At 26.9% G+C, this 27,656-nt stretch overlaps 1 protein-coding gene across 1 annotated transcript; it reads right to left on the reverse strand.

Moving 5' to 3' along the window:
• Positions 1-607: 607 nt before the first annotated feature.
• Positions 608-26,997, reverse strand: LOC100212566 (exosome complex component RRP45). Its single transcript, XM_065814211.1, has 15 exons — positions 26,880-26,997; positions 23,710-23,804; positions 22,093-22,212; positions 19,372-19,474; positions 18,080-18,177; positions 15,326-15,365; positions 12,231-12,313; positions 11,594-11,726; positions 11,016-11,104; positions 10,664-10,767; positions 6,346-6,370; positions 3,866-3,890; positions 1,180-1,306; positions 1,042-1,111; positions 608-794 (listed from the first exon to the last, which is right to left on the reverse strand). Exons 1-15 carry the CDS (start codon positions 26,949-26,951, stop codon positions 665-667), a joined length of 1,314 nt encoding a protein of 437 aa, XP_065670283.1. The 5' UTR covers positions 26,952-26,997; the 3' UTR covers positions 608-664.
• Positions 26,998-27,656: the final 659 nt, after the last annotated feature.

A 27,656-nucleotide genomic window follows, 5' to 3' on the forward strand; every position in this document is an offset into this window, starting at 1 on the left:
TTAAGCAAACTTTGGCATACCAATCAAACGCAACACTTTAATGAGGTATGAAAAACGACTGAATTGCATTAGCATATGAAGCGACAACGTTGACTCGAAGAGTCAACGTTGTCGCACTATATGCTAATGCAACACCAACGTACATCCGACTATTCAAAATAAACTAAAAAGAAAAATAGTGTGTACAAATGTAGCTTATGTGATAAGGAATTTACTTGATATTATTCATAGTTTTTTTTTTAAAAATCACATTACGAGATATAAGATTTACCTTAATAATGATAACAATGTAATTTTAAATAACTTCAAATTTTGACCATCCTGTATGTAACTATTTATACCACCATAATATAACTATTTTATTTTGTGTTCGTGGCAACCCAATATTCTCCTATACTGCTTCAAAATTGTTTTTAAGGAAAGAAAACTTTAAGTTTTTAAACCTGTGAGTTTCTTGATATACGGTACATCTACCAAGAACATCTATGGTATATCTACCGTGAATTTTTTGATATACGGTACATCTACGAGAAAACTATGCATACCAAAGCAAATCATACTAATTTTTCGACAATAAATATTTGCGACAAAATTAAACGACAAAAGATTTTGATAATTATCATTTTAATAATACGATTTAAAAAAACCCGATTAATACCAAAAGCTACAAAATAATTTTCTTCTTTTTCTTTTTCTTTTTTTTTATACTGCGATTTGTTTTATTAATGATAGAGCTTGTATTCGAGATATCTATGGTCGGGTCAGTAGTATTTAAAATCTCAGTACCAGATTTTCTAGAAAAGTAAAATATAAAATATTTTAATCAAAATACTGAATGATCAATCATTATCATTAAATAACGAAGAAAAGCTAGTGGCTTATCAAATATTTTTTAGTTTTAGAAATACGAATGATATTAAATTTTAATCAAGTAAAAAAAAGTAAAATATAGATAGTAAAAAAAAACAAAAGAAAAAAAAACATTTTTATATTTTTAGGAAATAGAAAACGATCTTTGCCAACATATTATTAAAATATTACTTTGAATGTCCTTCAAGTTGAGTTGCATCAAGAATTGCAACTTCTTCTTCTTCACTATCCGCGATATCTTCTAAAAAAAAAAGTATTATTATACTTATATCTAACATAAATAAAAATAAACTCTTAAGGTTTCTTTACCTTTATGATTTATTGGATTTATTTCATTATTTGCTGCGATCTGGTTTACACTATCTTCATCATCGCTTCCATCGCTAATTACCCATAAACTTTTACCACCTGATCCTATGGAAGCAGTACCGTATCCCTATACATACATACATACATATATATATATATATACATGTATATATATATACATATATATATATATATATATACTACATATTAAATAGTTATACATATATATATATATATATATATATATATATATATATATATATATATATATATATATATATATATATATATATATATATGTATATATATATATATATATATATATATATATATATATATATATATATATATATATATATATATATTTATACAGTATCGGACAAAACGAGTGCAACCAAATAATGCTAATTTAAATTCTTTATATAAAAGTGCTGCATTTTTTCAATTTAGAGAAATAACTATGTAACTGTTTAGAGACAAAGTTCTTCAAGTTTTATTCATCACAAAGTTCATTATTTGTACACGAAAATTAATAAATTAATCAAAAGTATTAAAAAAAGTTGATTTCCTTCTGGGCAAAACAAGTGCAACTCGACAAAATGTTAACTAAGCTGTATTTCGCTATCAATATTTCGTGGCGAATCCTTTGTTGTCGATCACAGCCTTGCATAGATACGATCAGCTGATCAATGAAACTTTGTGGAATCGCTGCCCAGGCCTTTTGGATTTGTTCATACAATTGATCCTTATTACGAACACCTTCACGATTAATTCTGCGGTTGACGATCTCCCACAGATTCTCAATAGGGTTGAGATCCGGAGATTGAGGCGGCCAATCCATCACCGATAGGTGGTTGTCTTGAAACTACTGCTTGACTACTTTTGCAGTGTGTTTAGGATCGTTGTCTTGCTGAAAAATCCATTTTATTGGCATATTCCATTCAGCATGAGGTAACATAACATCTTTCAGGATATTTTTATACATGAAACGGTCCATTATCCCATCGTTTCGATGTATTGGACCTAGACCGTTAGCAGAAAAACTCCCCCAGACCATTACATTGCCTCCACCATGCTTCACGGTCATATGGCAGTAACGTAAATCGAGGCGTTGTCCGGCCGGTCGACGTACACGGCAAATGCCATCGCTCCCAATGATGTTGAACTTCGATTCATCACTGAACAGGACTGTTCGCCATTTCTGCACATTCCAGTAAATATGAGATGTAGCAAGCAGGAGTCTTTTCTTCTGGTTTTTTAGTGAAATTAGCGGTTTCTTTGCAGGGCGTCGAGAAAACAATCCGGCTTCAACAGCACGTCGTCTGATTGTTCGGTCCGATACAGGCAGCTCTAATTGCTTTTTTTATCTCGACTTATGATATCCAGGGATCCTTCTTGACGGATCTGACGATTATAGAGTCCTCTCTAGAAGTGATGGAACGCAGTCTTCCACCTTTGTTATCTGCTGCCAACTTCCCCGTAGAACGATATTTGGAACATAGTCTTGATACGGTCCATTTTTTCACGCGATATTTATCACAAATACTTTTTTGTGACATTCCACTTACGTAATCGCCAATAATTTTTTTTCTTAGTTCCAATCCATGACTGTCGGGAGCCATTTTTGCACTTGAAGTCATAAAAATAATAAAAATAAATAATCACGCTTCTCAAGGCTTACCGTGTTACATTTACCTTGTGATGATACAATAATGCTCTGTGAAACACGTCTTGGTTGGATGTGGACTGTATTGATGTATTGAAACACTTGTTGTATTTCACTTCTTGTATTGATGTTCTTCGATAAAACACTTTGATAAAACTCACTTCGATAAACTGTCTTGATAATACTGACTGAATTACATGTCGATTTACATGTCTCTTATATAGTAAAATGAACCTGTGTGAACTTGTTCTGGAAGATTCTAGATGCTTCTTTTTGATGCTTCTGGAAGCTTCTGGATGCGTTTGGATGCTTCTGAATGTTTCTGGATGCTACTGGATGCTTCCAGATGCTTCTTCTGGAAACTTCTGGAAGCTTCTGCATGCTTCTGGAAACTTCTGAAAACTTCTGGATACTTCCTTTAATTATTAAAAAACTTCCGTGACGTTGACACGGACCAGACTTAAAAAAATGAAACAAACCAAAAAAGTTGCACTTGTTTTGTCCGCTGCAAAATGGCACTTGTCAACGAAATTCTGCCTGTGTGCTGTCACCTGTCAGCTGATTGCTCATGTCATGGCATGCTATGACTCCAGACTCCTGAACTGTTTGCTGTGGTAGTATAGTTCGTTTCGTTTTTAAGACATGTAAAATTAGGAACACTTTTTAGCATTGTTCGATGTTGGTTGCAAATATTTTGTCCAATACTGTATATACAAATATATATACATATATACATACATATATATATATATATATATATATATATATATATATATATATATATATATATATATATATATATATATATATATATATGTATATATATATATATATATATTTAATATATATATATATATATATGTATATATATATATATATATATATATATATTTAATATATATATATATATATAAATATTTATATATATATACATATATACACATACACACACACATACATACATATAAAATAAGCATTACATTGTGCCTTATGTAATAAAATCAAAAAACAATTATTTACCAATCTTTCAGCTTTTTCAGTAAAACTTAAATTAAGTTAAAGAAAATAATTAGTTAAATTCAACATAACAAAAAAATATCTTGAAATAAATAAAAATGACAAACTAAAAAAAAACAAAAAAAAAACAAAGGCCTTGTATAATAACAGACTTCGACATCGCGCAAAACGCCATAAAAACTGAAGGATTAAACTTTGATTACTTTTATTGATTTATTTTCATATAAGGTAGGGCGTAATGGTAGTCTTTATAAGGTAGGGTGTATAATAGTAGTCTATATAAGGTAGGGCGTATAATGGTAGTCTATGTTTTCTAATAAAAATCTCTAAGACAGAAATATAATATCGCCACAAACAAGTTAGTTTAATGACCAAACAAAGCACCTCTTTGGTAAAGTAATGAAGCTTTGACATAAACCTCTTAAATTAAAAGCATTGAGATTTTTTCAATGGATCTAAATTCATTAAAATACTCTTTATGAAATTAAAGTCTTTCATTGAGCTTATTTTTGAAGTCAATCGTGTTAAAGTCCATATACTTGGCTACTTGTAGTCAATACACAAACAATCGATTTACAAATTGATATTTTTGTTGTAGTTGAATGATTGTTCGCCTTACAAAGAGGTAAACAGCATTTTAAAGGAATCTTAATTAAAATATTTTATCGTTAGTTCGACAATATTATCATCTTAAAATGTATCTTTAGTTCGACAATATTACTAGCTTTCAACACTTTTACGCCTTGAAGTTACGCTATCTAGTTTATGAACTAATCAAATTTGAAAGATTTATTAAAAAAAAGCGCGAACGCAAAATTTCGTCTAAAGTTAATAGATAAAAATGTAAACACAGTATTATAAATCAGCGTTCCAGCCAAACACCTTGATTGCGCGATGTCAAGGCCTGTTATTATAGAAGGCCGTGAAAAAACTAATAAACTTATCAAACTATTTTGAACAATAAAACACGTGCACTTTTGATTGAATGTATTTAAACAATTTGTATTAAATCATATAAAATTTGTTGAACGTTATATTTTTTTAATTATCAACAAGTAACCGGTGTTCAATAGAAATCCGTGAAAAGTTGAAGCATAAAAAAAGGTACACCCCAAGTTTTCTTGTTATAAAAAACTATCTACAGGGTTCATGGCAGTTTTGAAAATCCATTTTCCCTGAGTTTTCCCTAAAAAATACTTTGATTTTCCTATATTTCTAAGTATTTTTTCCCTGAGTTCGTGCAGTGGAAAGTATATATTTCCCCCTGTTTATGTTGAAGGATATATTACTTTTGCAAGTGAATCCTTGTTCCCAAAACAGTTACTATAGTAATCCATTTATCTAAACATATAGCTACTATATATTATAAATGTTATAAAACCACTGTTGTGAGCAACTTTCAATATTAAAAAAGATTCAAAAACTGGATACTGTAAAATAACTTCAATCTAAATATTAAACTAAAAAATATTCCCTGAGTTTTCCCTGATTTTAAAGAAAAATTTCCTGACTTTTCCAGGTATTCCCTGATTTTCTAAATTTTAAAAACTTTTCCTTGGTTTTCCCTGAATGCCATGAACCCTGTATCTATTTTGTTAAAAACTTTAATACTCTTTTTTCATATATATATTACGTTTTGTAAAAAAGTTATACATTTCTAAGAAAATGTTTAATGCATCAATCTTAAGAAAAGAAGTTCAGCTTGGACCACTTCAAAATAGAAAAAATTCCAAAACAAATCATCTCCGACATAATCTAGTGTGGGTGAAAATGGCTCAAAAATAAAAGATTTAAAGGAAGGGATCGTGTTGCCAAAAAAATAAATGAAAAAGAAAATAAAATGAAAAAGATATCAAAGTGAAATAATGACTAGCAAGAAAGATTCACTTAAGATGTGATAGCCTGTATTGGAATTTGCAAAGAAAATCATTGACGATAAACCTTATTTCGCTTTGGCTCACAGCACAATCAATGGCAACTATATTTTTTATTCAAGCAACGTTGAACAAAATCCTGCACGGGCAAAATATAGAAAAACTGCAAATTTTATCAAAAAATGCTTGTTTTGTTGTGCATTTCTGATAAAGGGTTGTTAAAACTGCAATTAACCAAAATCTTTACTGTACTATTGCATTAAGAAGCGATTAGTGCCTTTTGTTATAGAATATTATAACGATGACCAATACTTATTTTAACGTGACCTTCATGGCATTGTGTTAAAGCAATGATGTCCTTTGAAAAGAATTCCACAAATTTCGTGGCCAATGTTGATAAGCTTAAAATGTTAAAAACTTAGAGAATATATAAATTTTACGGATTTTATTAAACACCCGTTATTATTGAAAAAAACTTTTTTTTAAAAAGATAAACACAGTTCAAGTGTTTGTTTATGATCGAAAAACTCAAAACTGCACGCAGCTTAGCAATGCTAACACAGTTTTTACAAAAAGATCTTCTAATTTAATTCAAATAAGAAAAGATACTGTTCAACCTCAATGGGTTCTACATCTAAACAATGAAGTAAAAAAATAAAATAAAAAAAGATGAAGTTTCATCAAATTATTAAACAGTGTTAGGGAAAGAATGTTAGCCCTGGACACTAATAATTACCCATATGTTTCTAAAATAATTTATTTTTAAAGAATAAAAAAAGTTACTTAAAAGTCAATTGCTAAAAGATGTTGTTCTAAAATACAACAACCGTAGTTATTCATTTCGTTCATTCAAATAGATCTTTTTCATAACTTATTAATCAGAACCCGAGTTAGTTCTTACTTCATATTCTCATTGTCAGTATACTTTCTTTGAAAATGATATTTTGTGTACATTTGCTAAATGTTGACATAATTATGTGAATATTTATAACAGTTAAAACACATCAAATACAAACTCTTTCAATACTCATTTTTATTTTTGGAAGCTTTCGTTGAAATAGGGCTAGCATCTTTAGTTCTCTGAGAGCTAGCACAGAGTTTGAAAAGCTTACTACAAGAGGTCTCAAAACCACTAAACTGAATTTTAAAGCTGAACCTTCATTAAAAAATAATAGACAGCATATTCCCTACTAAAAAGACACAAGCAAAAACCCATGAGTAGAGTCAAGAAAATCCAGCAGTTATTATAATTAAACAGAAAACAATGTAACACAGGTCCTCTGCCTATCCTCTGTTCATCTGCATCAGCCACATAGTTATTATCAATACTTGTCACCTTTACATATCACTCTAGAGACAGTGCTTTTCAGATGTTCCTCTCTATCAAGTTAAAGATGTCAGCTTTATGAATGGGGAATAAGAGTTTCATTTAAAAAATCATTGCCTTTCTTACTGTATATTCCTTCAGATAGACTTAGAATCTAAAGTCTTTTCAGTTGTTCATTTATTAAAAACAATGAACATCAGTTTAGATGTTCATTGTTAATCTTGTTTTTGATTTGCAGTTCTGTGGGTATAAATGCTTTGTATGTACTTGTATATATATATATATATATATATATATATATATATATATATATATATATATATATATATATATATATATATATATATATATATATATATACATACATACATACATACATATATATATATATATATGTGTATGTATATTTATATATAAATAAATATATATATATATGAATTTATATATATATATATATATATATATATATATATATATATATATATATATATATATATATATATATATATATATAAATATAAATAAAGAGGTGATTTTTTGATTCTGGTTTATTTGTTGTTTTTTTTTGGAAAAAAAACGTAAGGTTTCTTTTTTTTTTTTGTGTGAAAATTTTAAAATTCATTATTCAAGCTACTTAACTCAACTTTAATAGCAATATTATTAAACACATTTTAATTACAGATTTATATAGGATAATTAAAACTGAATTTGACTAAAATTCTTTTTATTTTGGTATGTCTAAAATTAATTTTTTTAATTGTTAATATTTAGGTTAACAGGGTTGGAGCAGTATAAAAATTTATTAGTTAATTTTATGTTCCTCTATTTTGTCTTTATTTATTTTATTATCAGATTATTTTGGAACATCTTTTTCTGAATCAATTTGTTACAATAATTTCTTTGTGTTTTTGCTTTAAAGTTGGAGATCAACTGTAGCATGCTTAGATATCATACAGAAAAATAAGCAACTATTAAAAACATTGGACTTAACTCAGCAACAAAACTTTTTATCCTACCAGATGTTTTCTAGGACTATGTTGAAAGTTTTTTAAATTGCTGTCACCTATAGCTGATGCAATAAAGAACTATCGAACTACCCATCAAACGTTACATCTAGAATTCTTCAGCTACCAGCTTCAAGTGCAACATATGAGAGATGTTTTACAACTTGTTCTAACATTCATGGTGTGAAATCGTTTACCAACTGAAAGAGCCAGAAAACTAGTTTCATTTCACAAAATTTGAAAACATTGAAAACACAAGTTATGAAAGTGGTACAAACATAACTACCTTCCAAAATGGTACAAGCACAACTACCTTTCAAATTGAAGTGCTTGGAGCTTTATTAACATTCACGTGTTAATAAAGTTCTAAGCATTTCAATGCCCTTGGTCAGTTTTTGAAGCAGTTAATATAAAAAAGTATGTGACTTTGTTAGATGAAGGTAGTTCTAGGGCTGGGAGACTCGGACTCAGAAAGCTTCAACTAATGCATGAAAACTAACGGAATACAACTGCATAATTGATTTTTAAATAAAAATAATCATATTTTATTTGCACTAGATTTTACAGCTGCTGATGCATTTAGAATATATTTCACAGTTTAACATTAGTAAATTTTTGACTTTTTTGATTAAATACATTTTTTTTGTGTGTGTATTGCTACACTAAACAGTGCTACCCTACTTAACACTTTTGTCAACTAAATTAATAATCAATTAAAACTAATAAAACATACAATATATATAGATTAAAACGTAAAATAAACCTAGATTTATAACTAACTTAAAATTATTTATATAAGATTATAAATAACTTAAAATTGGTATACACACATTTGTGGTTATAATAGTCTTGTACTACATATAGAATAAAACAAAACTCTTCCAAAAATTATACCAAGAAAAAACTGCTTTAAAAAGTTAAAAGAATGCCAAAAAAAATGAGTTTTATGGCCTAAAAAAACCCAAGAGGAAAAAAAGATTTTTTTTCTCTTGGGTTTCTCTCTCTCTCTCTCTCTCTCTCTCTCTCTCTCTCTCTCTCTCTCTCTCTCTCTCTCTCTCTCTCTCTCTCTCTCTCTCTCTCTGTATATGTGTGTGTTTATATATATATATATATATATATATATATATATATATATATATAAATATAAATACACACTCCTAGTCAGCGTTTACAGGGACATGTTTTTTTTATTCCCATAAAGTTTCTTTTTTACTTTTTTTCTACTATTTTTATCATATTTATATAAATTTTTTAAATTTTATTTTATTTTTATTTATACATATTTAAATTTATTATTTTATTATAAAAATATATTTTCTATATTTATTTTTGTTATTTTTATTTATTTATTATATTTCTTTTCTTCTTTTTCATCTATTTACAAAAACGATTAATTGTAGTAATATAGCCATATTTAAACCTTGCCGTAACCCTAACCCTAGCCCTGACCTTGATGCCGACTCAAACCAAACCCTCAGTCGATGTAGCAGCAATTTGTTGTGAGTCAGGCTATTTGATAGTCAATGTATTTACTTTTCATTCTCTATAAAAGTTGCTTATGGGGACATTTTTTTTTACAAAAAAAAATGTTCCCATAATGTCCCTGTAAGTATTGGTTTTTTTTGTAAAATCTATCGCCATAAGTAATACAATAGGTATGTGTGTGTGTGTATATATATATATATACACAGGGTTCATGGCAGTTTTGAAAATCCATTTTCCCTGATAATTCCCTGATTTTCCTATGTTTTTCCTTTTTAAGTATTTTTACCTGAGTTTGTGCGGTGGAAAGTATATATTTTCCCCTGTTTATTTTGAAGAAAATATTACTTTTGCAACTGAATCCTTGTTCCCAAAATATATAGTTACTATAGTAATCCATTTATCTAAACATATTGCTACTGTATATTGTAAATGTTATAAAACCACTGCAGTGAGCAACTTTCAATATTAAAAGATTCAAAAACTAGATACTGCAAAGTAACTTCAATCTAAATATTAAAATAAAAAATATTCCCTGAGTTTTCCCTGATTTAAAAGATTTTCAAGAAAAATTCCTGGACTTTTCCAGGTATTCCCTGATTTTCAAAATTTAAAAACTTCTCGCTGGTTTTCCCTGAGTGCCATGAATGAATCCTGTATATATATATATATATATATATATATATATATATATATTTATATATATATATATAAAAATATATATATATATATATTTATATATATATATAAAAATATATATATATATATATATATATATATATATATATATATATATATATATATATATATATATATATATATCTATATTTTAATTGCACTTTTCAGAACTTTAATTTAAAACAATTTTTTTTTGAGAAACTAATGTATGTAAACACATCTTTTATCTATTTATTCTTATAGGTCAGTCAACTTGTTTCTCTGCACAGCAACCTTGTTCATCAAGACTTGTACTTGATTTCAAAAGTTGAGAGAGTCGTATTAATTACAAAGTTAATTTACATATACACTGACTGACATAGGGATGGTGTAAATGAGTAAACAAAACAAAAAAGTGTTAATACAATTTCAAAATATTTGGCTAATTGTAGATTACCTTTCAAGCAAATAGTATCAACAGGAGTAGGTTCTGCAACAGTTCTTGTGATGAGATTTGGTGGATCTTTTAATGCAGGACGTTTTTTCATAGGCACAGGAGCTCTTTTATTAAATAGTATTGTATAATAAATAGTGTAAATATTTATAATATATATAAGTATAATGAAATTGTTTAGCAACTTTTTATGATTTATACTGTGCAGATATTTACACTACATATTGTAAATACTTACAATAAATAAATAAATAAATAGTGTAAATATCTGCATAGTATAAATCATAACTAATAGCTAAATAACTTTATTATACATATAAATTTTTATTAGGCTTATCAGCTTGTTTAAAAGCACCTGCTTGCTCTGTCTTCATCAAGGGCAGTTTTTATTATGCTAGTTATCTCTGATGACTTAACTGAAGAAATCTTTGCACATTGTAAAATCTAAAATAACATTAAAATAATAATATTAAATTAAAGATTTACAGAAAAAAGATAAGATTTTTATTTATATTTTTACATAGAGAATGATATAACAAGTTGATATGCATGAGTTTTCTATTCGCTCAAATTTTACATATTAACAAAACACACCATTTTTCTATGTAAATGTAAACCCAAAAAATTTGGTTCACTAGCCAAATACTAATTTTTTTTTGTCAACAAATTTGTTGAAATTAAATCAAAATTTATAATAATCAACTATATCCTTTTGGAGTTATAAAATATTTTGGCACATTGATTGATTGCAACCTTATATATATTGCTATTATTGTATTATTACTGATGTTATTATTACTAAGACAACATTCAGGATATAGATATTTGGAACAGAAATTTTGATCTGGTGTAAACAAATGCATTAAACACCAATTTTAGTTTTATAGAAAAGAAAACACATATAAACAAACAAAAAAATAATAATAAAAAAACCTGTTCATAATCAAAAGAGACTCCACCACTCATTTGAGCGCAACAGACCTCACCATAAATGTTGAATGCCATTATAAGCTTGCCAGAGAGAATACTCTCCTCTTTTTCTTCAGGATCAATAATCATCTGTTCACTACAATTTAAAAAAAAAATCGAGTATGAACTTGGAAGATAAATTAATACATCACATGCTACAACTAAATTTTCAAATTTTCAAAACTACGTAAACAAACATAAACATGCTTCATTTTTACAATTCTAACTGTTTGATAAATAAACTTTCATTACACACTTTAAAATATAGTTACCAAAAGTGTTCTATAACTATAACCCAAGGTACTTAGACAATTTTAAATGCTTTTAGTACAAAAAAAATATTTACAAATATCCTTTTGATAGAACTATACATTTACAGAAATTTTTGAAATCCTCTGGGTAATAACTCTAATATAAATCCTTTTAAACTTATTATATTGTAATTTATGCGTATAATAAAGTAATCAATTAGTTTACAACTGATATTTTATACATTTTGTTGATAAAATTATTACAAAACATAGCAAAATAAATTCATTTAAACTAAAGTTGATTTTTTTGAAAAAAAAAAAATGAAAAAAAATACTAAAATAAAAATTACCCATCATCAATGAAACCAAATGTTGTACTGATAGGCATATGATGAACATTTAATGGGATTGGATCTTTTTCTTTGAAATTGTGCTGTCAAATCAAACATCATTAGTACACATTAGCTAATTATATATCCATTGGGTACATGTTTTGTTTTAATATTAATGGGTACATGTTTTGTTTTAATGTTTTAAAAAAGTTAAAAATATAAGAATGAAATTCAGAATTTGTGTTGTTAATCTCAAAAGCCTTGTCAATTAAACATTTAATAAGACCTAGTTTATATACAAAAGAAGTCAAACTATAAAAATTAGTATAAAGTTTAGAGTTTCTTTCTGATGAAGAGCTGGATATATTAAAACTTGGTTTAAATTATACACATCCACCTAGATGCTTAAAACGCACTGACATATATTTATCTTATAAGCTTATCGATAGTTTTATTCAGACCAAATTAAAAAAGAATGAAGAATCTGGACATATAAAATCGGAACTTTCTCATCTGGCAAACTCATACTTGTATAATAATCTTTTATCAAGAGAGCTTTAAAAAGGATATTATCCTTAAAAAATTAAGTAAAAACTTTAATATTGTTATTCTTAAACCTAACACAGAAAACTGTCATTGTATTGTAAACCGGGATCAAATCTTACGTCTCAGACCGATAGCCTCATCTATTAAAACATAATTATAAGCTTGCAAAATTTTTATGTGATTTTTTATACCCGCTTATACCATCTGAGTTCTGCACAAAAGATTTGTTTTTATTTGTTAATGAGATCAATAGTGCTAATTTAATTAATCAATATTTTGTATTGTACAACGTGTCTAGTTTAATTACCAGCATCCCCTTACCTGAAACCATAGACATGGCAGTGAATTTCATTCTTAACAGTAACCCTAATTTAAAAATTAATAAAACTATTTTACTCTGCAACTTTTCAAACACAATTTTCCTTAAAAGAACGATTTTATAACCAAATCAATGGAGTAGCAATGGGTTCACCATATGCATATGGTTCTCGCAAATTATTCTACAGATAATTTTAAAGAAAAGTAGTTAAAATCGTATAGTGGAGTCGAACCAAACTTTTATAAAAGATATGTTGACCACATCTTTGTGGTATTTCCTTCTGAAATTCATGCTTCCAGTTTTTTTGATTACATCAATACCAGACACAAATAAATTTCGTTCACAATGGAAAAAGAAGTAGCATTCAGACTTTCCTTTTTAGATGTAACTATATACAAACTAATAATTCCATTTTAACAATAATTTTTAATAAAAACATTTATTTTAAACATTATACTAACTTTTATAGTTTTACTTCTTTTGCATATAAAAATAAATGTTTAATATAAGGTCTCAATAAATGTTTAATATAAGGTCTCAATAAATGTTTAATATAAGGTCTCAATAAATGTTTAATATAAGGTCTCAATAAATGTTTAATATAAGGTCTCAATAAATGTTTAATATAAGGTCTCAATAAATGTTTAATATAAGGTCTCAATAAATGTTTAATATAAGGTCTCAATAAATGTTGACATTTTAAAATTAACAAGACAAAATTTGGTTTTCATTCTTATATTTTTAACCTTTTTAAAACATTAAAACAAAATATCTACCCAACTTGGCTTCTTGATAAAATATACGCATCTTATATGATCAAGTCTTTTTTTTTTAAATATTACCCTATAGACAAATATAAACTTTTTTTTTTCAAACTTCCTTACATAGGCAAAATTTCAGATACTGTCAACCAGTTTCTGCAAAACTTGTTTTTACATTAATTAAAACATCTCAAATTTTTTTTTAATAAAGATCCTCCCTTTTGAATTCAATTATCTCATACTTTACAAATTTATTTGTGCTGGATATATCTTCTGTTACATTGGTGAGAAACCTTGTCATTTTAAAACTAGAATATTTGAAGACCGTAGGAGGGATAAAAACTCCGACATACTTAAACACCTTCATTCCAATGAAACATGATTTTCTTAATTTGGTAATGAATGCTTTTCAACTCTAAATGAAGCTGTGACAAAAAGGGATCACAAAATTAAGAAAAGTTTGTAAAATATGAACAAAAAAGTTAATCATGTCAGAGCGACACTGAAGGTCTAAATCATCATTAATGTTATTCCTTTCTTTTCTTTATATTATTTGTTTTTACTATTGTTTTACTGGAAATCTGTTTAATTTTAATAGCTTTTCTAATTGGTTTTTTTTTAAATAGTATAAAAAAATTGATTTTATATTTTATTGAGCACAGGAAATTTTGTAAAATTTTTTTTGATAATATTAGGAACTCTAATATAATATTAGGAGCGATAAGCATTGCTCATTCAGTTTATAATGAGAATATAAAATCACACTTGCTCAGGAGTTTAGGTGGGAGAAAATGATAAGCTATTTAATTGATTTTTTATAAAAAGGTCTTCTTTCAATTAACAAAGCACTGATATAAAATATTAGGTCACTTGCTTCAATGTAGAATATGTATTTTTTGCACATAATGAATGAACAGTTTTAAGTTGTTACAGCTAATTTCTAAAATGTTTACTATTCTTCAAAACTCAATAATTACTTATAAGCACTTTTTTGTTTGGCTGCATTTTTTTTTTCTTCTCCCAATAAATAGTTTAAAAAAATTCACAATCATGAGCAAACAATAAGCAAGAAGTTAGGAAGTATAAAGAGCTACTTCGTTGACATAGTGTCATGTTCTAGATATTACTTTAAAACATTAGTCAATGTTTTGAATATTATTAATAATTGTTGCACATCTTACTTCAAAACATTTGTAATGCTGTATAACAAATAAAAAACTTTTTTTGAACAGTCTTCACTAATTTTTAGATCTCATGATGGTTCTTGCAGACATTATCTCTAGCGCGCTAGACAACATATTACAATCACAATATAAACATTACACACTAGGTGACTTTTTTTATTTCAAGTCCTGTGTGTGTGTATATATATATATTCTTTTTAAACCAAGAAAAACCCAACATAAATAATAATAAAATTAACTAGAATAATAAATTCATAATATAATTTTATTACATTTAAAATAAAAAGCAAATAAAAAACTCACAATAATAACTTCAGTGCCTGTTACTGTAACATCATGATGCCTAAATAAAAAATATTCAATAAAATGTATTACTTTTACTTTAACACTTAGGTACTAACTTAGATTTCAGAAAATACATTACATTTTATATTTTATTTCTAAACCTGTTAAATTCAAATTTAGGATACACATAATTATGTGAATCAACTTTTTCACATCTATGGTTCATAAAGACTATAGATTGTTCCCTACTTACTGATTCCCATACTGAAAACACATTAGCATTACTTTTTCTGAAAATAAATTAGCATTACTTTTCTGAAAATACATTAGCATTACTTTTTATGAATAGACACCAAATCATAAATACTTGGCTGGAGGCATGCAGACACAGACTTCTTGTTAATATTAAAATTTCATTACACGGTTGTGTGCTGCTTACAACTGATTTTTGTAAGATAACTTTCAATTAATGAATAATAATAATGATAAAATATTATAATAGTCACCCCTATAGAGAAGAAAAATATCTTATCACTCTTATCAACTATTAGTACACTAGTTTTATCATGTTATATATTTAATTAATTAATGTTATATATCATGTCATAATTTTAAACTAAAAAAAATACAGTGGGTGCTCATATTATTAGAAACACTGTCTTTTTTTTGAAAATTATGTGTTAAAGGTTATTTATTATAGAAATAAAAAGGTTGCAGACTATTTTTTCGTAACTTTTGAGTGTTGCGGTCTATATTTATTACAAAAAACATACTTATTTATATTTTTTTTAAATAATTCCACTATTGTACAAGCAAAAGATTACATATTGGTGATTTATTTTAGTATTTTGTTATCCCTCCCTTGGCACTTATTACCGCTTCTACACGTCTTGGCATACTTTCTATGCATTTTATTGCATTATTTTGAATATCTATGTTATTGTGCCAGACTTTGATCATCTTTTCAATTAATTGTATTTTGTTGGTGATCATTTCAGAAGCAATTTCCCTTTTCATGATCTCCCACAGATTTTCAATAGGGTTTAAATCTGGTGAGTGAGCACTGGAATTTTCTTTGCTTTTAGGTACTCTGTAACCTTCTTTGCTTTATGGCATGGGGCAGAATCATGCATAAATGTAAATTTTTGGTTCTTTGGGAACCATTCCTTCAACTGTGGTACCAATCTTGTGTCAAGAAATTTTATGTATTGGTCCTGGCGCATAGTTCCCTCAACGATATATAAGCGCCCTGTTCCATGTCCACTAATGACAGACCATACCATTATACTGAGAGGATGCTTTACACGTTCTAAGATGCAGTCTTTGTGGAATTTTTCTCCAGCTCGTCTACGCACAAACTGTGATTTGTTCATCAATATCTGGATTGTCGATTCATCCGAGAAACATACCTAAACAACATCAAAAAAACTTATAAGTCAAAGTTTTAATGTAGGCAAATCTCTAAATGGAATGTGTACAATTATAAATGAAGTACTTACATTTTTCCAGTCATTGAGGGTCAAATGCCGATGACTTTTAGCCCAAGCAAGGCGTTTTTGTTGCATTGCTAGAGTGAGCTTAGGCTTTTTAGCAGGTCGACAGCATCTAAATCCTTGTTCTTTGAGTCGGCGACGAACTGTCATTGGAGATACTGGTATTCCAGCATCTTGTATTAAAGTGGTTAGTATTCGCCTAGGCTTATTCCTATTTTCTAGGCAAATATCTCGTATTTTTCTATCGTCTCTTGGCGTTGTTAGCCGTTTTCTACCACAATGTCCTGTTCGTTGAGGAGTATAATCAGCATTTTTGTCCAGATTTGTTTTTATTCGGTTGACTGTTGCCACTGAAACCTTTGTCATTGATGCTATACACCTTTGAGAATAAGAAGTATTCTTCAATAATGCTCCAACTTCTCTTTTTTTTGAAGGTGAAACATCTTTTGTCTTTCCCATATTGAACAAAACACGTGATTCTAGTAAACCGTTATAGAAGTCAAATTATATGTAAAAATATTGATTTAATCATGTTTAACTGTAAAAAATAGACTCATAAATAGAACTCAATAACAAAACAATAAAAAAATCTTTGAAAACTTTAAAAAGAGAGCAATACACAAACAGCACTTCACGCGACAACAACACAGGTATAACTGCCAAAATTGTCAAAATTCGGGAAAAACCCTATAACTTCATAATGAGATGAAATGCAATGTTGCCAAACTCCCAGATTAAAGTAAAAGGTACATACATACTATTTGTAAAATAAAAAAAATTATTTTGTTAAAATGTTTTGTTAATTTTGAACTTTATTCACAAAGTTTTTAAAATTTGGTCGTGTTTCTAATAATATGAGCACCCACTGTAAGTACAACAACAACAACAACAACAAAAATTGTACAAGGCTATAAATATAAACTATAATTAATTTAGAAAATAAATTTTTTATATACTAAAAAATTTATTCTTATTCTAATAATAAAGAATAAAACATAACAGTTATTATTGCAGATTTTATTTTAATAAGTTTAAAATTTGTAAATTTTATTATATTCTTATATTATAAAATTTACAAATTTTAAACTGATTAAAATGAAATCTACAACAACAACTGTTAGGATTTATTCTTTAACGCAACTTGCTTTAACAGCTTTATATTATCTACTGTTTGCTTTTGCTTAATTGTCTGTTTAATTTATAATATCATTTACAGCGCAGAGCATTTTATTACACATCTTCTATTAAGGAAAGATTCTGTAACAAAAGAAAATCTTACTTAAAATGAGCAAGAGATGCAATACCAGCAATACAAGAGCAATCTAATATGTTACCACAATCATTCAGTACCACAATATCCACACGAATAGACCAAACCTATGGTCAAAGAAATTGTTAACAACTGTTGGTAAAATAGTAATTTTGAAAATATTGAAAACAACAACAAATTCAATTTTCTACACTGTAATTGTAAATATTTTATTATTATATTTTGTATACTCTTGTAAAAAATACATATACATCCATATTGTAAAAAATCTACTAACAGTTTAAAATAACAACAAGCACATTCATAGGTAACTTCACTACATATTTATAATACAATCACAGTTTTACAATTGATTGACAATTCTTTTGATTAAATCTATAACTCCTGCAGTTTACCACCTATAAAAACCATTAGCAGCTTACTATTTATAGAAATTGATAGCATTTTACATCTATAAAAACAGTTACCAGCATAAATCTATAAAAAAAGTTACCAGTATGAATCTATAAAAAAAGTTACCAGCATGAATCTATAAAAACAGTTACCAGCATACTATTACATAAACTGTTAGCAGTTAAAGATATAAATCTTTAAAAACCATTTGTAACATACACCTATGAAATTTTTTGGCATCTATAAAAACAATACATTTCAAAGAAAAATAATAATCTAAAAAAGGAGATAAACCATATTAATCATTCTGAAAGATTAATCATGTAAATAAACTACACACAATATTGTCAAGTGTGTCCGTAATAAATGGTATAATTTGTTTTTCTGTAAAATTCATGCCAAATTTTTTTGTAAATTTTTTGAGTCAAAAACCAATCTTACATGTCAAAATAATACATATTATAACCTTTTCATGTTTTTAAATAATATATATCAGTAACAACTTTCTATATAACTTTTGCTGTTAAAAACTATTAATATAAAAAATTTATATTTTTGTTTTACCTAACTGTTATGAAGAATAAAATTGCTTATTACAAAAAAAAAACAATAAAAAATGCAAATAATATATATTATAATATTATAATATAATAATAAAAATAATAAAAAATATATTATAAAATAAATCATTATGAAATGTATTCACATATTTTTCATAAATGAATTTTCTAAACTTCACACCTAGGAACCAGATTTTCTTAATTAAAAAAAAACAAAAAACTTTACAACTAAATGTTGTGACTAACAAAACTTTATATAATACACATGATATCTCTATAGTCATTACGATAACATTACTTTTACATAGATATATGTAAACATGCGCTTGCATGTTATATGAACATTACCTTTTCTCCTGCTATCAAGCATAAAGATTCAACATCGATACATCTTGATTCTTTTATGCACCTTTCTATTAAACGATTAATTTCTAATCCCTGGCTTGTCATTCTAAAAAAACATATTTAACAAACTTACTTGTAGAGAAACAGGATAATAAATAACTAAACAGGTTTTTAAAGTAAATACCTCTAAAAATACATACTTTGACTAAAAAATAAAACTGTTAAATAAATAAGAAATGATGCATAATTCAATAAGTACCAAAAGTCAAAAATATAAGCGCAAAAAATGACTGATACATAATTTATAGTAAATACTTAAGTATTCCTGAACTTCTCAGATAAAAACCTTGGGGAGGTGAATAGAACATCCTAAGTGGTGGGGAAGTGGATACTTAAAAAAAAAAAAAAACTAATCTTGATACCAAATACAAATATCTATGTTCTGTGACATTTATGTCAGATATATTAATGCCAAAGTTTTATATTTTTCAGAGCAAGAAACGCTAAGTAAATAAAATAAGTGAAAAATATCTCAAAATGCATAAATATTTGAAAATTACAGTCAATATGAACTAAATGAGAAAAAAGTTATAATGCAACATTATTTATAATATAAGATAAAGCATCTGAAGTTAAAGAATGAAACAATTGCATTTTATTTTAAAATAGGTTTTTAATTGAATTTTTCTTTAAATATCTTACTGGTATTTTTCATTTTAAAGATAATTTTAAAAGAAAACCCTTATTAAAACTAAAAGTTAATGTAAGTGTAAAGCGCCAAGAGCGTGTTTATTTCCTTGAATAAATCAATTTATAACATTGGTCAACAAAATAAGATTTAATAACTGCTAAATTCATAAGAAATGAGTTTAAAATTCTCTATTTCTTTTTCTTAATTTAAAAATGATTTTTTTTTCCTTTCCAAATTCTAGTGTGATTTTCTAATTACGCGATACATGTATTTTATCAAGTTCTTAAATTTTATTACAAAAGATAAACCAATATTGAAGTGCACTTATAAAACTGAGTTTATTATACTTATAAACAACTAAGATTGTTTGGTTGTTCTAACTACCTCAATAAACATCCCACACATAAATGAATACAATCTTGAAAAAAAGTTTTAAAAAGCTTTTATAAATATAAATTAAAAACATGTTGCCAGCAAAGTTTAAAAAATAAATTTAGGCTGAGATATGTTTGAGGACTTGACTTTAATTAATTTAAAAGTTATTTTATCCACATTGGCTGATACAAAATCCATCCTGTACAAATATATTTATTACTAAGTAACCATCTATTTAAAAAAAAAAACAAAAAAAAAAACACACTTTAAAAGAGAGGTTTAAATTCAAGAATTAAAACCACTTTTATATCCCTAAAATAAATAATCTCACTCCTCAGACGTTTTTGGTACTTAACAAATCTTTCTCCTTTTCAATATATTCATTGAAATCTGATTAAAAAGTAAATGGGCCACCTTGTAATTTTAAACAAATTAAAATAGAATTTCTCCTGGGCGCCTGTAAAGCTTACTATTCTTTTTTTCTGAAGCTGATTGAAATGTGCTACACTTATGCTCAAGCTCAATGTTATTTGTAATTATTTTATTAACTCTAAAAAAGCTTTATCAATAACATAATAATCATCAGTTATTCCATCATTGTTTCTTTCTTCAAACCCACTTTCAATATCAATATCACACAACACTTTTTTCAGTATCACACAACAATACTTTCCTTTTTTCTGTTGATGAATATAGCTGAATTTTGCCAGACTATATTTTTAAGAATGATATAATCATCCAAGTTCTTTGATGCATTTTTACAAACTAATAGTTTATGACTACTGAGCAGTAATCAGTAAAGACAAGAACAACCTTGAGTAAAAGCAACTTTGTATAATAAAATTCATTAACTACTAGGAGACTTTTGACTGGGAGAAAATTGTTTATTTTGATTCAAAACTAGTTTTTTATTTTTACTTGTTGCAATATTTTTCATTTAATTGATATTTAATGTTAGTTTATAAAATTAGAAGCAAGTAATCAAACGCAATCATTTTTTCAATCAAAATTTAAACTGCATAAATTTAAACATAAAACTGCATAACTTTATATGCAAAGAAACTGCTGCAAAGAATTCTACTTTCTAAGTTTTAAAACATTTTTTAAATGTTAAAAATAGAAGTAGAAAACCAACCACAAAAAAAAAAAAAAGCAACAAAAAAAAAAAGCAAAAAAAAAAATTGTTTTTTGAACATTTCTAAAAAAATTTATTAAGAATAACTGGTTAAACTAAAATTGTAGAATTCAAACACACCAGCCCCTCCACCTCCCCCTCTCCACCCCTTCCCCCACCTTCTTAAGGTAATAAATAAAACTCATTATTTTGTTTGTAATTGACTGCTGAGTTATGATTTGGTGATAAATCAACATTTAAATGATGCTAATCTTTAGTGGATCTTTTGCAAATAGGGTTTAATTGGAGTTAAATAAAATAACACAGTTATCGCGCAACTATCTCTGTCATTTCTTTTAATAAAGTTAAAGTTACATAATATAGTTTTAACAATATATATATATATATATATATAGTTATATATATATATATAAATATATAAAACAAGAATTAAAATATTGTTACTATTTTCAACCATCAAGATTGTAATAATAATAAAAGAAACAACAATATTAAATAATAATAATAAAAACCTATCAACTACCTTCCAGTTTCAAAACTTGGTGATGCCATTGGTGATAAATCAACATTTAAATGAAGTTGACCTTCTGTAGGTCTTGTGCCAATAGGCTTAACTAATTCACATGATGTTTGAGCAAGTACTCTATATAAAAAAATATACATACATCGTCTACTGCTGTAAATATTCATCCTAAACTATAATAAAAGTCTGCATACTTACCATAACTAAATTTGTTTTTAAAAAGATTTAATTTGATAACCAAGCCCAACTTTAGAGATACAAAAAAATGATACAATACAATGTATTTATAATCATAAAGCGTATACACAAAATAAATGTAAAAGAATAAATGCATCTTTTTTTTCTTCAGTGGTTATATTAATATATTTTTAATTGTATTTTTATTTTTATTTTTACAACAGTGTCGTTTCAAAAAAATGTTTTAGTTTTGCCATTTAATTTAAGTTTTTAAAAAATGACCAAAAAAGACATCAGAAAATAAATTACGCACAAATATTTGGAAAATCCAAAGAGAAGATACAATTCAATAGCAAGAGTTGAAAGTACGTAATTTTTTGCAAACTAAATCGATTTTTCGCAAACTAAATTGATGAACCGCAACATTTTTTGCAAAGAAAATAGATAAATTTCAACAAATTCCAACATCATCAAATCTGATGATGGAAAGAGGACTTTTAAGATAATGAAACTTTTTAGAAAACTGTTTAACAGTTTTAAAATTAACCCAAGCCTCTAATTAAAACTATGCGTAAAAAAATATGGGTTAACCAGCTTATTAATTAGATGAGCTTAATAGACATTTAATAAGAAATTAAATCAATAATAGATGCTACTTGATATTCTTATAACAGTTTTTTATAAAAACTTGCAGCAAACATTTCAATTCCAGTAAATATTTCTAGTTGCTACACTTTGATAACATTTTGTTGAATCTAATATATAGAAAATCTTTTTTCTGTAGCAAACTTATTATTCAAATTTAAGATTATAAGAAACTTTATATTTAAAATCCATTTTAATAATTAAGTAAATAAATAAGCTGAGTAAATTGCTATGTTAAAATGATCTAATTTTAGTAAAAATATTTCTATTTGTAGACTCATCATAGTACTTTTGATGTGGTAGGGTTGGTGTGATAACACCAACATAAAGCTTTTGCAGAAAAAGAAAACTTTAACATACTAATATTTTCAAGGTTGCAGCTATTATTTTAACATTTGTCAAGAGGTATAACATTTGGCTAAGGTCAGGAATCAGGAACTTTTTTTTCTGTTTTAGCAAGAACTTTTAAGCATTTTATAATTTTAGGCCTAGCAGATAAGATATGAATGCAAAATAAAAGATTTGCTCACAACAATATTTATAACTCATTATTACTCAAAAAACTAACTTATCATTTTTTTACAAAACAACAAACCTATACATGTACTAAGTTAGCCCTAACAAAGTTTTACGGATATGATAAGCTTATGTAATTAAATTTTAAAAGAATCTAAAAAGAATTCCTGTAATATTGATTTAAAAAAAAAATCAAATCTGCATTCCTAAAAATCAATTTTTATTTAAAATTATTCTTTACTCTAATGTATTTTGCTCTTCACAATCAATCTAACTTACCTTGTTTCACCTAACTGGACTTCACAACAACCATAATCAATTCCAAACTGTATACTTATGTTTCGATAATCAAATGCTTGTCTGCCATCCAATCGCTATAATATAATAATCTAATTAACATTACTAGAATCAGAGATTGTTTAATTAGAATAATTTAATCTATTAAAATCAGAGATGGCTGACATTTAACTTTATCAATTTATAGTTATTTATCTCATTATTTAAAACATAAAAATAAGATCGGATAGCATTCATAAATAGATAGAATAGGATAGCATTCATAAATAGGATAGCATTTATAAATTTAAAAGCTTGTTAATGATGTTAATCCTACTTTTTTTGTTTTTGTTTTTTTTGTTTGTTAATTCACCTTCTCTAGGCCGAGAAGGCCACTACAGACGAGGAGGCTACTTATTTGTGGTATAACCCTCTCTCAACTCTATAACTCCGAAACTCCGAACAAGGTCGCTGCGCGGAGAAACAAGTTAAGCGCGGTACTACCAGGAACGCGGTGGAGATTGAACTCGGAACCTCTCACTTATAAAGCAAGCGCTCTACCACTACACCACTACCGCATCTGCAGATCCATGGAAAAAAAAGACCAGTCTGTCAATAAATTGTTTATAAAATGAGATGCGCTATGAAAATTGGTCCCTGATTTTTTCATTAACCCTCTCCACAAATAAATCAGCATGAGATAAACAAAGTCATAAAGAATAAGCAGTATTGAACGTTCTTTTTCCAATAATATCACATATCTCACTATTTTCCAATAATATCAAATAATCTAACTATTTTCCAATAATATCAAATAATATCTCACTATTTTCCAATAACTTCAAATTAAAGAATTATTTCTATAAAGAATTATTTCTATAAACAACACCACTACAAAAATAATTTCAATTATTTCAAAATCACCAGACCTACTCTTTTGTAAGACTAATTCAAATTAGATGGTTTCATATTCCAGTGTTAGAAGGATAATAGTGTTGATGGCTATTATCCTTTGATCCATTGAATTCATCTATTTGTTATGATACCAGGTTTGAATCCTGATTATTCTTTCATGTTTCTGATAAAATTGACCAAACCCATTCTCCTTACCCCTCAGCCAATATTGTTATTTCTAGTGATTTTAAAGCTCATTACAAAGGCTTGAACCACTGACCCTGCTGGCTTTAAAACTAAAAGTATTTTTCTTCCTCAATTTTTTACTTAAATAGTTAACTTTAGGATTCATTTTTCAAACAACTTGACTTATCTTCACTTCTTGATTTGTGTCTTGTCATGCCATAGTCACTAGCTTGTGCTCAGTTTCAGTTCCCTTACTATGATCTCACTAAATTTTTTATCGCATACTTCTTTTACGCCAGTTATTTACATTACACTTCTTACTAGTATCATAAGACTAACTTAAATTCATTTGTTATTTTTTTCTTTCTTCAGCAGCTTTTATTTCTATTGGTACTCATTTCTTTTATTTTTTCCACAAGAACAACCATGAGAAAAATGTAAAATGGTATTGTCTAGCACTTAGTTCCCTTATCCTAATAATAATAAATCTTGTCTTTTATGTCAGAAGGTAGATTCTAGAATATCTCTTATGTCAGAAGATAGACTTTAAAAATTTATAATAATGTTATTAACAAAAGCAAGGCTAACATTCCATCTCTCATACATATGCCTAATTTTATTACCTCTGCCAAGGATAAAATAAAACTTTTCGAACAGAACTTTTTATTTAATTTATCACCTGAATCTAATGGCCACACATTTCCTGTCATTGCAAAGAAACAAATTAATCTACTGTTAGACATCCAAGTTACTCCTACTTCTGTTGCTTATTGTTATTTCTCACTTATTCTCTTCTACAGCAATCTAGATAACATTAGTCTTACAAAAATGCTTTCTAGAACTTTATTCATTACCCTCTAAACTATTATTACTCCATAACATGTGCTTAACTGAATCTTGATTTCCTGCCTGCTTAAAAGTAGTATATGTGTGGTTCCACCTTTTAGAAACTCTAGAGAATGCTTTGAACCTTTATATTGCTCAATCATTTATTATTGTTATTATTATTAGCAAATTCTTTGAATCAATAATCTCATCTTAAAATAATTTTCTCATTTTTAAGTCGAAAACTTTCTGAAAACCAAAAGATTTTGATCCTTTTATTCTGCTGCTGACTTGTTATCAGTTACAACAGAACAATTTTACCATATCTTGACGTATAAAAGATCTTTGATAATGTTTAGCATACTGTTCCATAAGTTTGTTTTATATGGTATATCTAGTAAAATTATTGAATCATTTCATTTCGCAAACTACACTCTACTTAATTTCTACCAACCACTAACAATCCACCAAGTCCAATACTTGGCCTAGAGTTCTTCATCTGTATTAGTGGTTCTCCAGATGATCTTACCTATTTGCTCTAATCTTGAAAAAATATCTTTTTGACTGCTTAGAACAGACAGCTTAGAACAGACATTTTAATATGATCTCTTTTTTATGATAGTTTGGGGCCTGTAGTCGCTGGTGAATTTTATTCCAATTAAAACTATTATTGCAGTGTTGTTAATATTCCTAAATCAATGAATGGAAACACTCGTACTGAGTCCTCTACTTAATGTCTTCTTGGACTATCCTTCACTACTGACCTCTTATAGAAACCATCGATATAATTCATTGGAAAATTAGAATCTGAAAAGTTTGTCTCTCTTTATCACGCTTGCCATTTTCTTATTCCTGATTCATTTTTTACATCTATAAACCTCTTATTCATCCTAAAATGGAACATTATTTTCAGTGGACTAGCTCTTCTAATGAGACTTTTCTCTTTTAGACAAGGTCCAAAATGAATTGGAAATGTTGTTGGATCTGTTCTAGCTGACAAATTTGAGCCTCTGTTCATTTCATAAGATTGCATCTCTTTCTCTCTTTACTAATACTACTATGGTCATGTGAGATTGAGTAAAAATACAATAACTCAATCTTTCATGATTCAGCAAAGCCGTAATTTTAACTGACAATTAGATCGACAAACATTTAAATTTATTGAATCATTTCGTTTCAACTAACAACACTACTTCAATTTAACAACCTGGTATTGTTATAACAATAAATAGTCAAAATGTTATATTTTTGTTAAAAAAACAACTTACTATTCCACTTTTAATAGACTTTAAAACAAAATCTTTCTCACACGAAGTATGTTTTACGGTTGCAGCTTTCATACTTTTAAAATAGATTATACAAGTAAAACAATTTTAAAATTTTACTGTTTTTTATATAACAAATAATTTCATTTATATAAAAATAGATTATACAAGTAAAACAATTTTAAAATTTTACTGTTTTTTATATAACAAATAATTTCATTTATATAAAATGGAATGATACAAAAACTTTCAAAGAATACCAGAAATTTTTTAAAAACTCCAAAGTCAAATCATTAATACAGGTTAAAAATAGTTGGCCTGTTATAAAAAATCTTCATTATATTTATGAAAAACACGTACTAAAACAAAAAACACTTATGGTATTACCCATAACAATAAACAAAAGTATTACAAAAAGAGATAACTTGATATAAACTTATATAAAAAATAATAGTTGTTATAAAAAATCTTCATTATATTTATGAAAAACACGTACTAAAACAAAAAACACTTATGGTATTACCCATAAAATAAACAAAAGTATTACAAAAAGAGATAACTTGTTATAAACTTATATAAAAAATAAGTTGTAAAATGTTGTTCTTGTTTTAAGGTATATAAAATATAAGGTATATAAAAATAATAATAAATAAAAATAATAAAAATAAGGTATATGAAAAAGTATAGAAATCAAAATTAGTTTTTACAATAAGATTTAGTAACATCTGCATAAAACCAGTTGTATTTTAACCAGTGTCTCTCCTAAATATGACTTTTATG

The sequence above is a fragment of the Hydra vulgaris genome, chromosome 12, assembly GCF_038396675.1.
Source record: "Hydra vulgaris chromosome 12, alternate assembly HydraT2T_AEP".
Taxonomy (NCBI): Eukaryota; Metazoa; Cnidaria; class Hydrozoa; order Anthoathecata; family Hydridae; genus Hydra; species Hydra vulgaris.

Excerpts from the sequence above, each read along its gene's own strand:
- LOC100212566 (XM_065814211.1), bottom strand. The coding sequence starts at position 26,951 with ATGAAAGCTGCAACCGTAAAACATACTTCGTGTGAGAAAGATTTTGTT. Across the intron at positions 15,366-18,079 it reads GCATCTCTTGCTCATTTTAA|GCATCATGATGTTACAGTAA; the intron begins GTAAGATTTTCT and ends TTTTTTATTTAG. Across the intron at positions 10,768-11,015 it reads GATGAAGACAGAGCAAGCAG|AGCTCCTGTGCCTATGAAAA; the intron begins GTGCTTTTAAAC and ends ATTTAATAAAAG.